General features: G+C 42.5%; 1 protein-coding gene and 1 long non-coding RNA gene across 20 annotated transcripts in view; one reads left to right on the plus strand and one right to left on the minus strand.

Moving 5' to 3' along the window:
• LOC146394974 (uncharacterized) overlaps positions 1–10143 on the plus strand; it is a 52720-nt gene extending 42577 nt beyond the window's left edge. The window contains exon 3 of the long non-coding RNA XR_014834418.1: positions 9938–10143. This is a non-coding gene — a long non-coding RNA (uncharacterized LOC146394974). The remainder of the gene's footprint in view (positions 1–9937) is intronic.
• Positions 1–12056, minus strand: part of CPED1 (cadherin like and PC-esterase domain containing 1) — a 281918-nt gene that overhangs the window by 19644 nt on the left and 250218 nt on the right. For 14 of the 19 annotated variants that reach the window (XM_021078989.2, XM_085006011.1, XM_021078990.2 and 11 more), the window contains 3 exons: positions 4293–4513; positions 3935–4036; positions 3413–3500 (listed from right to left, as the gene is read on the minus strand). In XM_021078989.2, the coding sequence (XP_020934648.2) occupies positions 3413–3500; positions 3935–4036; positions 4293–4513 (411 nt within the window). Of the gene's footprint in view, positions 1–3412; positions 3501–3934; positions 4037–4292; positions 4514–9607; positions 11616–12056 lie in introns of those variants that run through there. The other 5 variants (XM_085006020.1, XM_085006018.1, XM_085006017.1 and 2 more) reach the window with 2 other exon arrangements.

The following is a 12056-nucleotide window of genomic DNA, read 5'->3' on the forward strand; positions in this document are numbered from 1 at the left end:
CGTGGTGTCTGTGTCTTGGAGAACCCAAAATGATACAGGGAGGGAACTGCACTCCCCTTTCCGTTTCTAAAGAGCAAAAAAAATTTTTTTTCATTTTCAAGGTAAAAAAACCAAATAATTACTTGTATTTAAAAATCCAACTTGGAGTTCCCGTCGTGGCGCAGTGGTTAACGAATCCAACTAGGAACCATGAGGTTGCGGGTTCAATCCCTGCCCTTGCTCAGTGGGTTGACGATCCGGCGTTGCCGTGAGCTGTGGTGTAGGTTGCAGACGCGGCTCGGATCTTGCGTTGCTGTGGCTCTGGCGTAGGCCGGAGACTGCAGCTCCGATTGGACCCCCAGCCTGGGAACCTCCATGTGCCGCGGGAGCGGCCCAAGAAATAGCAAAAAGACAAAAAAAAAAATAAAATAAAATAAAATAAAAAAATAAAAATCCAACTACAAGATAAAAGAAGCAATACAAAGATGTCCAATATTCTGCCTCCTCCAACTGTGCCTGCAAAATGATTTTTTGGGGGCGGGGGGTGCTCACTTGCAGCCTGTGGAAGTTTTCTGGCCAGGGACTGAACCCAAGCTGCAGCAATAACCAGAGCCACAGCAGTGACAATGCCAGAACCTTACCCTGCTGAGCCATCAGGGAGCTCCTATGTAATGATTTTATGTAACATTCAAAGAAGAATGCCTCCCCACCACCACCCCGCCCCATGAAAGCAGTGAATAGAAAAGGCTTATAAAGGGGGACTCTGGAGGAAAAGAGACAGATGGGAATCTGGTCTGTGCCATTATCAGCAAAATGATGGTCAAGGTGTTCAATACTGTTTGCAGGCTTTTTCTTGTCTAGTTACAAGTATCTTCTCAACCCTAATGTGCCCAATTGTAAAAAGCAGAAGAAGCTTTACAGTAAGTGGTTTCTAGAGAAAGGTCAGTTCTTCAGGAAGTAGACCCTAAGATGAAAAACTTCTGTTTGTATGCAGAGGGCTACGAGGAGAGCACCCTTGGGCTCGACCCCCACAAGGGAGTGAAGGACAATGCGCTGGATCGAGAGAGAAGCTAAGATGCAGTGTCCTTGTAACAGAGGCTTTTGCTGAGTCCATTGGGAGTTCTAGAGCTGGGATGGCCCTTCTGAGATGGTCCACATTAAGGAAAGGGGGCTGAGGTTTGGTTGAGGCCCTGCCTGAAAGGCAGTTTCTGCTGGGACTTAGGTCACCCTTGCAGCTGCCCAGGGGAATGAATGTCACCGTCCTGAAGGGGCAGTCTGGAAGCCTCCTAAACCTACAAAATATTACTCATTCATTCATGTGTGAGAGTTTTTTTTTTTTTTCCCCCCAGAATCTCCCATGTGCTGAGGATTGTGTTTTGCATTTGAGGTTCCAGAGTGAGCCACGAAGACATCCCTCCCGCGCCCCTGTTCTCACAGAGATTAGTCTAGCAGGGGAGACAGATAACCAAGGATGCTATCTGTTGAGTGACATGAACGAAGACACCAAACACTGTTACAGGAGCTTATTCATGGCAGGCATCGTTAACGAGCTCCTGGACTCAACAGCCAATTGAGTCCCGGGTGTGAGTTAAGTCTTCCCACAGGAAACCGAAGATAAATTAACACTTGCAGGGTGATGGGAAGTTACCCAGGCGAGGAGGTGGTGGGAGAGGGAACAGTGGCTTCAAAGACCTGGAGGTCTGAGAGCATGGGGTGCTTGAGGAGCTGAAACACTCAGTGGCGGAGTGAGTGTGTGTGTGCGTGCACGTGTGTGTGTGTGGGGGGGGTGTGTGTGCATACATGCACACACACAGGAAGCAAGAACCGAGTCTGCCAGGAAGGAAGAAGCCATGATGCGGATGATGAATGCGGCATCTCGGAGTTCAGACTTCTCTTCTGCCTCCCCTTGCTATGGCCCCTTTCTCTTTTGTTCTATCGCTTCCCCTCCTCTTCTTCCCTCCTTTTGTCTTCACCCAGTTTGAAAAGACTGATGAACGCTATCAAAGCCCTGGGGGCAGGTGGGCACAAAGGTTAAGCAAAGCTGGCGCGTGGTAGGTGCGGAAGAAGAGTTGGCTGAGAAGAACTCCTAAACAGAAGTAGGCACCCAAGTATTCCAGTTCCTGTGACAAGCCACACTCAAAGAGGAGCTACCAGAGGCTTCAAGGAGCCTTGAACTTGACCTGAGGCCTTCGAATAACATTCAAGAGGTTTGATTTACAATCCATAGAAAAAAATTATCCAAAGACTCCTCTTCTAACCTTTAACCATCTCCAACCCTTTCGCTACCCCAGAGGTTAAATTCCTTAACCCAGAGCTCCTGGTGTGGGGCGATGGGGTCAGCAGCATCTCGGGATGCAGGTTCAATCCCCGGCCCAGCACAGTGGGTTGGGGATCCCACGTGGCTGCAGCGAGGCTTAGGCCACGACTGTGGCTCGGATCGGATGCCTGGCCTGGGAGCTCCACATGCCGTGGGGTGGCCAAAAATGAACACATAAAATAAAATCGAAATTAAATGCCTCAACCCCCTTTAAGTGACCTCAACCCTTCCTGACTCCAAGAGGCTGGATGTGGAGGTTTTACTTGGGCCACTTTCTACCCATTCCCTGGTTTTACTGCACAGATCTGGAAGCCAGGCAGGCAAGGTTTCGAGAAAGGAGAAGGGGGTCCTTTCATCTGTGCCGGAGAAAAGCTAGGAGCGCTCAAAACTGACACAAAAATAAATTCCACCCGATTTACATATTAAAAGACAGCTTCCAGTCTCCCCACTTCCCAGTGCTCCCCAAGTTCCCTGAGCAACTGCCCACAAACCTGCCATCTGTGACCCCTCCTTGCTTCCTTGCTGCACAAGAGTAGCTGGTTCACTTACCTACAGAAGCTGTCTTTCCTTTCTTTTCTGAGACTTCTATTCCGTGTTGAGACTCTCAATTTCCTGTCCTCTATAAGAACCGGTCAGAGGCCTCTAACGCCTTTCATTTATGAATATCTCACCAGAGAAAAGATGGAGAAAACTACTTCAAGATGCTTTTTGAAAGCAATCAGTCAGAAATCATCCTCCCCAAAGCCACGCTTTCCCAAAATATGGATTGACTCTGGCAATTTCTTCTGTGGCTTCAGCATGAGCTTTTTTAAAGGCGTATGAAACATTAGGGACAGAAGGGGCCACGTAAAGCATAATGACCTCCTACCCCTCTGGTCTCTATTATTTCCAACTTTGGCACACCCCCCACCCCCGCGCGCCTTCTTTGAGGAACTCAGAGCATTATTTATGAGACTAGTGCCCTTACTTCCAGCTGACTTGTCATCATAATCCATAATCACAATTTTATGAAAATTGCTCAACATTACGTAGGGCCTTTTGGATCCTTTTTCAGACACCAATAAAGCCCCTCAAAGGAAGCGTGACGTTCACACGGGCTGGAGAAAATGGGCTCACCTGTGTTAAGAAATGTACTCCATCCACTGGCAGGTGAAATCCAATTCCCAAAGTTTTGATGATCACAAGGATATTGAGTAAATTTTCCCTGTGAAATGATCAGAGCTCCAGTCATGAACTTTGATTACATTTCTAGATGTCCATGTCTACATGGGCATGTAGAGTGGAATTCCTTTCGAATGTGTGAATTGGCATATAGGACTAAATTCTCATTTTATATATTCGACGTACACCAGGTGATGTGTGTGTGTGTGTGTGTGTGTGTGTGTGTGTGTGTGTAGAGTTTTAGGTGTCTGCGGACATGATTTGATCTACAGCAAATGTAAATTCAGATGCTGAAGAGTCATGTTGTGATGAGATACAAAAGTATTTTGAAACATTTTACACTAGACGTTAAGTACCGGATTCTAAATTACGAGTTGCTCTTTAAATACAATCTTGATAAAATTCAGTCACGTCGAGTGACTTTTTTTTTTTTTTTAACTTAGAATACTCATAGCAGTTAGTGTTGCAGAAATTTACCTCTTCAAGACCTTGTGAATAATTTGCAGGTGATTGGAATTAAGCCACTGAACACCACCAACGACCAATACCGTCTGGCTCGTATTCTCCAGGGGACGTGATCTGAAATCCAGAAAGAAAAACAACACATGTTGCCTTGAAACAGATGGTAAACATTTTAACAGCACTGCCTCACATTTCGCTGAACCATATCTGGCATTCTGATCATAGGACCTCCTTGTCGCTTCCAACTCGTTTTCAGCCATTTTACTTGGTATTTAGGTTTTTCAGTATATTTGATATACAGTGAACAATTATGGCCACTAGTAAAACATCAGTACGTGGCGGCATTGTTTAGTTCAAAATAGTTCCGTTGTACCTTTGCAAGAGATGTTCAAGTGCTTTTTCAAATGTTGGTCTCAATGAAGGGCTTATCCAGAACTGGGGATAGTAGGAATAACTGATCGGAGTCTTCCCACCATTGACATTGTGATAGAATTTCGTGCCATGCACTTTCTGCCATTCCTGCAAGGTGTCATTCAATCTCTCAATCAGGTAGTACATTATCCCTCTGTTGGTTGAATCGCCAATGAAAAGAATCTATGAATTAGAGATAAAAACATTTGCTTTCAAATCTGCTTTTTACATGATAAAAGAGACCATCTATTGAAAAAAAAAAGCCACAAATCTAATTGAAGTTCAGCCCTTTAAACTATTAGGAGCAACATTAATCATATCCTCCCCCAACTTGTTCGTTTTCCTCTTCCCATATTCCTAGTAGTGACATCGTCTACTGACCCACTAACTCATGTTTACAGCTTTTTGCTTTCTTAAGGCTATCTTTAATTTTTCTACCTTCTTTATGCACTTAACTTTCTAAGCTAATCAGCTTAACAAGAGTTACTGATTCAAAGAGGCATGATGTATTCTAGTGCTGTAACAATACTTCAAGATTTTCCAATCTCTTTATTTCATAGATGTGAAAACTAGGAATCCAGAGAGGTTAGCAAGCTTGATAGAGTCGAACCATTACTTGAGAAAGGAGCCACAGGACTGGAATCTGATTTTCTGAAAAGCAGTCTACGTCTTAGGGTGCAAATCGCCATGCCTTTTGCTCCGGAAGCCTTCTCATCCATCAGCCTGCTCCCCATCCCGCCAGCACAGCCTTGCCTCAGGCTCGGATTGCCTCAAGGGTGTGCTATTGTTAACACTCGCCTAACTGGGCTTCTTGCACAATGGCAGCGCTCTAATCCATCCTATACACAGTAATAATGGCAGAAACTTCCAGATGTCTCTTTCTAGTCATCTCACTTTCATGCTCAAAACCCTTATCAGCTCCCTATGTTCCACAGAATCAAGTCTAAACTCCTGTGGATCAGTTAACATTTGCTGAAATTTTATTGCATGTCAGTTTTTATTTTTTATTTTTTACTTTTTGGCCACATCCATGGCATGTGGGATTTCCTGGGTCCAGGGATTGTACCCATGCCACAGCAGTGACCAGAGCCTCTGCTGCCCCACAAGAGAACTCGGCATGTCAGGTTTTACCAGGTTGAAATTTTACACAGGATGCTACTGACTTTTAATCTTCATAATCATGAAGTGTGAATCATTATCTCTGTTTCACAGATGAAGAATTTAAGGCTCAGAGAGATTGAGGTTATAAATCTAGTAAATGGGGAACATAGTACTCAAGTCCAAGTCCTTTATCTCCAAGTGCAGGGTCAATGGCCCCATCCTCTTAGCGCTTGCCTTCAAGTAAGCAGGTCAGGTTCCTACTTTTTCACTGAACATGATTTGCCCTCAACATCTGTTTTCCTTTGTGCTAATCCATCTGCCTAGAAAGCTCCTCCCTCTGCAAACCCACCTGTGTAAATGCTGCACAACCTCAGACTTGACATAAACTCCCTCCCTGCGGATTTTTGTCCAATGCCCCAACCAGTGTGACCTTCTCTGTCCTCGGTGATTTCATTACATTTTAAAAATCTCCATTACTGATTTCATCAAAGGCTACATGAAATCATGGCTATGTGCGTCTGTATCTTTTTTCTCATATCAAGAAGTATTTGAGGTTAGAGTCAAGGTTAATTTCTAAATTTGAATTTCCCCCATAGTGTTCTGTATGCATTTTAAAAATACTGAATTGAAAGTCAAGGGACTTTTGTTAGAGACAATCCCTTTTAATCTTTTTGGATAAGGTTTAATTCATTCTTTGTTTTTTTTTGTTGTTGTTTTTTGTTTTCCTTTCTGTTGAGATTTCTCTTTGCATTAGTCACGAACATATTTTTGTCTGATTTGAACAGCAGTCATGCCAATACTTCTCAGGCACTACTGCATTCATCCACCCAGTGTGAAGTTAGTGAGACTCTGCAAGGTTTGTTCTTTCCACGGTAAGTGTATTCAAGCAGCTGTGTGAAGAAATCCAGAAGGCATTCTCCTAGAGAATTTGCCTTCGGATCCAATACTGTTATTATAAGCATCATCAAGTTCAGCTGAATAACATAAACTATTGAAGCCCAATCACTGATCCTCTTGGTCAAGTTCCATTTGGGGCAATAAAATCCCAGTATGAGATAATTCGGGAAACACTAGTAATCAGTAATAATATGTGAAATAATTTGAGAGTCTTCTTACTGGATCTGCCCCATCACTACTTCCGTTTGGTTTTTCTGGTCCAGATTTCTGATTTTTGAAAGGGAACTTTGAATGCTTAGGAAAGCTTTTAATTTCAGAGACTAGTAATTATCCAACTCCATTTATATTAGTTTGCTAGGGCTGTTATAACAAAGTACCACAGACGGAGTGGCTTAAACAACAGAAATTAATTTTGTCATGATTCTGGAGAATAGCAGTCCAAGATCAAGGTATTTGAATGGTTGTGTTCTTCTGAGGGTGTCTCTGCTTGACTTGTCATGGCTGTCTTCTCTGTATCCATACCTGGTCTTTCCCGGGTGAGTCTTTGTGTCTTTATCTCCTCTTCTTATAAAGACATCCATCACAATGGATTAGGTCCCACCCTCACAGCCTTATTTTGCCTTCATTACCTGTTTAAAGGCCCAATCTCCAGATACAGTCACATTCTGAGGTACTGGGAGTGAGGACTTCAACAATTTGATTGATGAGAAACACAATTCAGCTCTTGATACCAGTAGAGGACCTTTGAAACCTAGTTTTTCAACTAAATTGCCACTATGGATTTTTTCTTATGGGTTCTTTTCATCGCAATCCCTCCAGGTATACCTCCCAGCGGCCACTAAGTGGGTGTCTGCATTGTGGGCTACGGAGAGGGATCCAGAGGTTTAAGAAAATCCAAGAAGCTGCATGTAACTGAGAGAAAAATTTCTTTTTTCTAGATTTCCAGTCTTTTCTATTGTATGACGATGCAGTCTACAAGGAAGGAGGCCAAGGCAAAGAGTTGTGTTTCAGAATCTTTAGTCCTGTTATTAATGAACTCGATGATCCAGACAAATTATGTGACCTGTTCATGGGTTCATTTCCTTCTATGTAAAGTGGGGGGAATAATAGCATCATCTTAAATGACTTTAATGAGATTTTATTTATTTATTTATTTTTAATCTTTTTTAGGGCTGCACCCACAGCATATGGAGGTTCCCAGGCTAGGGGTCAAATGGGAGCTATAGCTGCAGGCCTACACCACAGCCACAGCAACACCAGATCCGAGCCGTGTCTGTGACCTACTCCACAGCTCATGGCAACACCAGGTCCTCAAGCCACTGAGTGAGGGGAGGGGTTGAACTCACATCCTCATGGATATTAGTCATATTTGTTTCCACTGAGCCACAATGGGACCTCCGAAAATATATTTTAAAACCAATATTAACTGGAATAGTCTATCAGATTGATTATATTAAGGTATAATCATACACTTGAATTCTTTGAATCTTTTAACAATGATATTATAATATGGATATATTGTGATGGGGGACATTTCAGTTAATTTTTATAAAAAGCTGATTAGAGTCGATGTAAATATTACTGCATTTCTGTAAAAGTAAAACATATGGATGCATAGAAAAGCCTTGGTTATTTTGGAGAGGTGATATCATGACAGTTTATTCTTTTTGCTCCTTTATATATATATATTTTTTAATAGCCGCACCTACAGCATGTGGAAATTCCCAGGCTGGGGGTGGAGTCGGAGCTCCACCTGAGGCCTACACCACAGCCACTGGCGACACCAGATCTGAGATGCATCTGCAACCTATGCTGCAGCTTGTGGCAACACCAGATCCTTAATCCACTGAGCGAGGCCAGGAATCGAACCTGCATCCTCTTAGAGGCAAGAGCCAGATCGTTAACCCACTGCACTGGGCCAGGGATCAAACCTGTGTCTCTACCACTCCAGAGATGCTGCAGATCCCTTTGTACCACAGTTGGAACTCCAATATAGGCTTTTAATGTGAATCAAAACAAAAGCAGCAACAGTGGCAGTGATAAAAATAAATCCATTTGTCTGAAAACATTTTGAAAACTCGTGTAACAATAATCAGCTTAAATGAATTTTATTTCTACTTTTGTAGAACAATGGCCTATGAGAGTCAGGATTAAGTATTGGTTCAATAAACCCATCACAGGAATAACATTAGTCATATCTTGGATTCTAGTAGCAACTTTATCCCAAAGACTGAATTGCATTTTCCTGTGCAGTATCTCTTTTCTGGTCCTGTGGTGCAATGAAGGGAGCCTAGCTCTATCACAGTGGGTTCTGGAGAGGAGCAGAACCATCTGTGTCTAGATGTGTCATGAGAGGTTGGACCTCAGCTCTTCAGTGGGAGACAAAGAAGAGTTTTGGATCCGTTCTAGTCTCCAACCTCAGCAGGCAGGGTGTCAATGAAAAGCATGAAGGGGTTGGTAATTTTTTCTACTTTTTTCACACCATCATGGACCCCAGGACCTAGAAGCACATCCTGTTCTTAAGCTCTGCCAAATCTTGGGCTTAATTTAAAATAATTTTATTAAAAAACCATGAAATGGATTATCTTTATTTTCATTTCCAATGTCTCAACATTATACAGTCTGTATTAGGTGGGATAGGCGAAGTGCTATTAACAAAGAGAGCCCCCAAATGTCTAGTGGCCTAAACACAGCTGAAGTTTATTTCTCCCTCAATTCAACCATCCAGGTGGTTCCAGGCAGGTATGGGTAGGGAGGTCATTCAGGGTCCCAGGATGAATAGGCTGTGCCCTCCTCAACCATGGTTTCCTAGAACTCACTGGGCATTGATGGCCAGTTGGGGGAAAGAGTAAAGAGCTGCCAGGTTGCCTACAGGTCCACCCTGGGGGCTGGGCACATTACTGCTGCTCACATCTCATTGGTTGGAACTCAGTCCTACCATCATGCACGTAATTTCAGGGGAGACTGAGAAAGGTGGTCAAGCTCTGCGCCAGAAGAGGAGGAAATGAGGCTGATGAACACTTAGCTAGTCTTTACCACATTCTCCGACAGGTGAAGCCTTTCTGGGGAAAACAACTCAACCCTAGATTCAGACTTTCCATCTGTGAATTAGCAAAAGCATGAAGTATATGCAGGCTAAATTTATAGTCCGCGTGACGCATAAAAGAACTTCTACTCTAAGAGAAACTGGTTCCCTGAGACAAATAATAGCAAGAAATAGCATTTCTTAGTAAAAATGCAACAAAGACTGGGAGCTTTTGATCAAAACATACCACAAAATGATTGCCATTTCATTTTATTTCATCAGGAATAAAAAGAACTAATGATGATGATCCTTAAACATGCACATATTTTACTCCATTACCTCTTTTCTCCAGCATCAGCAAAGTTAACAAGGACATAGTTAGCAAAGCAAGTTATAAAGAAATGAAGAGAAGCAATGGCAGCTATCTGGGTTGAGTCAGTATCAAGGTAGCTTGTTAACGTCTCAGATTCTGCTGATCTGCTGAAGCTGGGGAAGAGGTGGGTATATGTAGAATCAATGGATAGGGAAAAAAAAATCCTTCATTTAAAATCATTTCCCATCTTCCTCTCTTTCCTTCTGCATAGGTTGTGGCTTCAACATTCACAGAGACGGCGATAGTTCTTCAGAACGAACATAGTGCAGGCAGATGCCAACACAGGACTCAGCCAGATAACAGGAACCCACTGGAACCTTCCAAGAGGGGAAGTTATATAAGCATTACTTGTCTGTTAATCTAGGCAATGCCTGCTTACTGGAGAGCTCTCACGGTGGTAAATAAAGAAAAATGAAAGTGAAGTGGAATCTTATTCATTACATGTAGTCCGGGGCCAAGAACAGCCCATTATGTTTAGAAAGCTCTGCAGTGGTTCTGATGAGCCCCAGGATTGAGCACCAGTCCTCTCATAAGATACCTGCCCATTTCTAAGTAAGGTATGGTGTGATTCAGTTCTAATATGAAGCTGACACGGTCAGATGGCTAATGATATTTCGGGCAGGCTAAAAATCTAGCTCAACAAAACATCTCTCTGTGAAATGTAATACGATTGCTATGCATGTTTTTCAGGGATGCATTTTGATTAAACTGCCTATAGATGAACAACGAAATTGCTCTTTGGGGTCAAGAACAAATGAAAATGGGCATTTAGGCAAATCACTCTCAAATGTGAAATTTGGCAAAAAAGGAAAACAAACAACTGAACAGTATTACCTAGACACAGACCTTCTAGCTGCTTAGCATGAAAGTGTTTATTTTGCCTTTCCCTCTGGATTGTGGGCATTATGTGTAAGCCATCCTTTCCTGGTTAGAGTCAGGCACACACCTTTCTTTCTATTCACCCCGTTTTTATTGAAACTGACAAGCAACAGCGAATTGTGTAACCATAATGGAATTCACATATTTGTCAGAACATATTATCGTAAAAAGGGCATACTTCAAATATGTAAACACCTTTAAGTCCAAGACACTACTTAACTTGCAAACATTGCTTAAAAATGTAAGTTACATTTCCTGTTTTCACAGCTGAGTTTAAATACTTTCAGTAAATATTGCCTTTTTATATTTCCCTTTCTTAATTGCACTCTTCTCTCAGACATTTTATTACTGGTTTAAATACCGAACTGTGTTTTCAACTGACAAACAAAATAAAAGCTAGTTTCATTTGGTTTGGTCAGGCTCCTCAGTTTTTTTCAGTTGTAAATTTCATCATCCCATTTCTAAACTATTTCCTATGTTTTTCTCACTGTGATTACAAAGCTATGCTCTGGTAAATTTTTATAAAAGTTCCATTCAAAGTTTATTAAGGAAGAGGTGTGTATCTATTTAGAGACGTGTGTCAGAGTATAATTGAAAACATAGGTGGTTCTTTTTCAAGGGATTTTGCTTTGATTCAACATGATTGTATATGACAAAACCTATACATAGCTACAAAAGCCTACAAATGAAATAACTCATTTAAAAGGGGCCTCACATTTACCTGCCCTCCAGATGCAAACCAGTATGCCAAAGAAACTCATACAAATGTCTGCGGAGAAACCCTGCTACCATCTTTCCTCGGAGATTTGCCTCCTGTTCCCCAAAGTAAAGGGCTGAAGTATAAAAAGTTCAGTCCTGTTTACATGACATTGAATTCAGTGACATTCCTGGTCAAAGTTATCAGAAACTTGACCCCCTTTTTATTTTTTATTTTTATTTATTTTTGTCTTTTTTTGGGACCGTTTTTCAGGGCCGCACCTGTGGCATATGGAGGTTCCCAGGCCAGGGGTCTAATTGGAGCTGTAGCCACCAACCTATGCCAGAACCACAGCAATGCAGGATCTGAGCCGCTTCAGTGATCTACACCACAGCTCAGGGCAACGCGGGATCCTTAACCCACTGAGCGAGGCCAGGGATCGAACCCGCAACCTCATGGTTCCTTGTCGGATTCGTTTCTGCTGTGCCACGATGGGAACTCCTGAACCCTTTTTAAATCCTTACTGATTTGTGTTTGTTCCTTCCCCACAGGGGGCCTCCGTTTCCAAGCAGAGTCTCCCATTCATCAATGTGAAGTGGTAGTAAAAAGATGGAAGAGGTTGTAATAACATGAGGAAATTCAATGGAGAGAAATGACTACTTGGAGATTCTAAAGCAAGCAGAACTGTTTGAAGGCCTCACTTTCCACTAACTCTCACTGGCCCCGTCAAATTCTGTTGCCTTTTCATTTGATT

The sequence above is a fragment of the Sus scrofa genome, chromosome 18, assembly GCF_054392235.1.
Source record: "Sus scrofa isolate SSC_HxYL_T2T_F1_AM1 chromosome 18, Sscrofa_HxYL_maternal_Yorkshire_Landrace_v2.0, whole genome shotgun sequence".
NCBI classification, from domain to species: Eukaryota; Metazoa; Chordata; class Mammalia; order Artiodactyla; family Suidae; genus Sus; species Sus scrofa.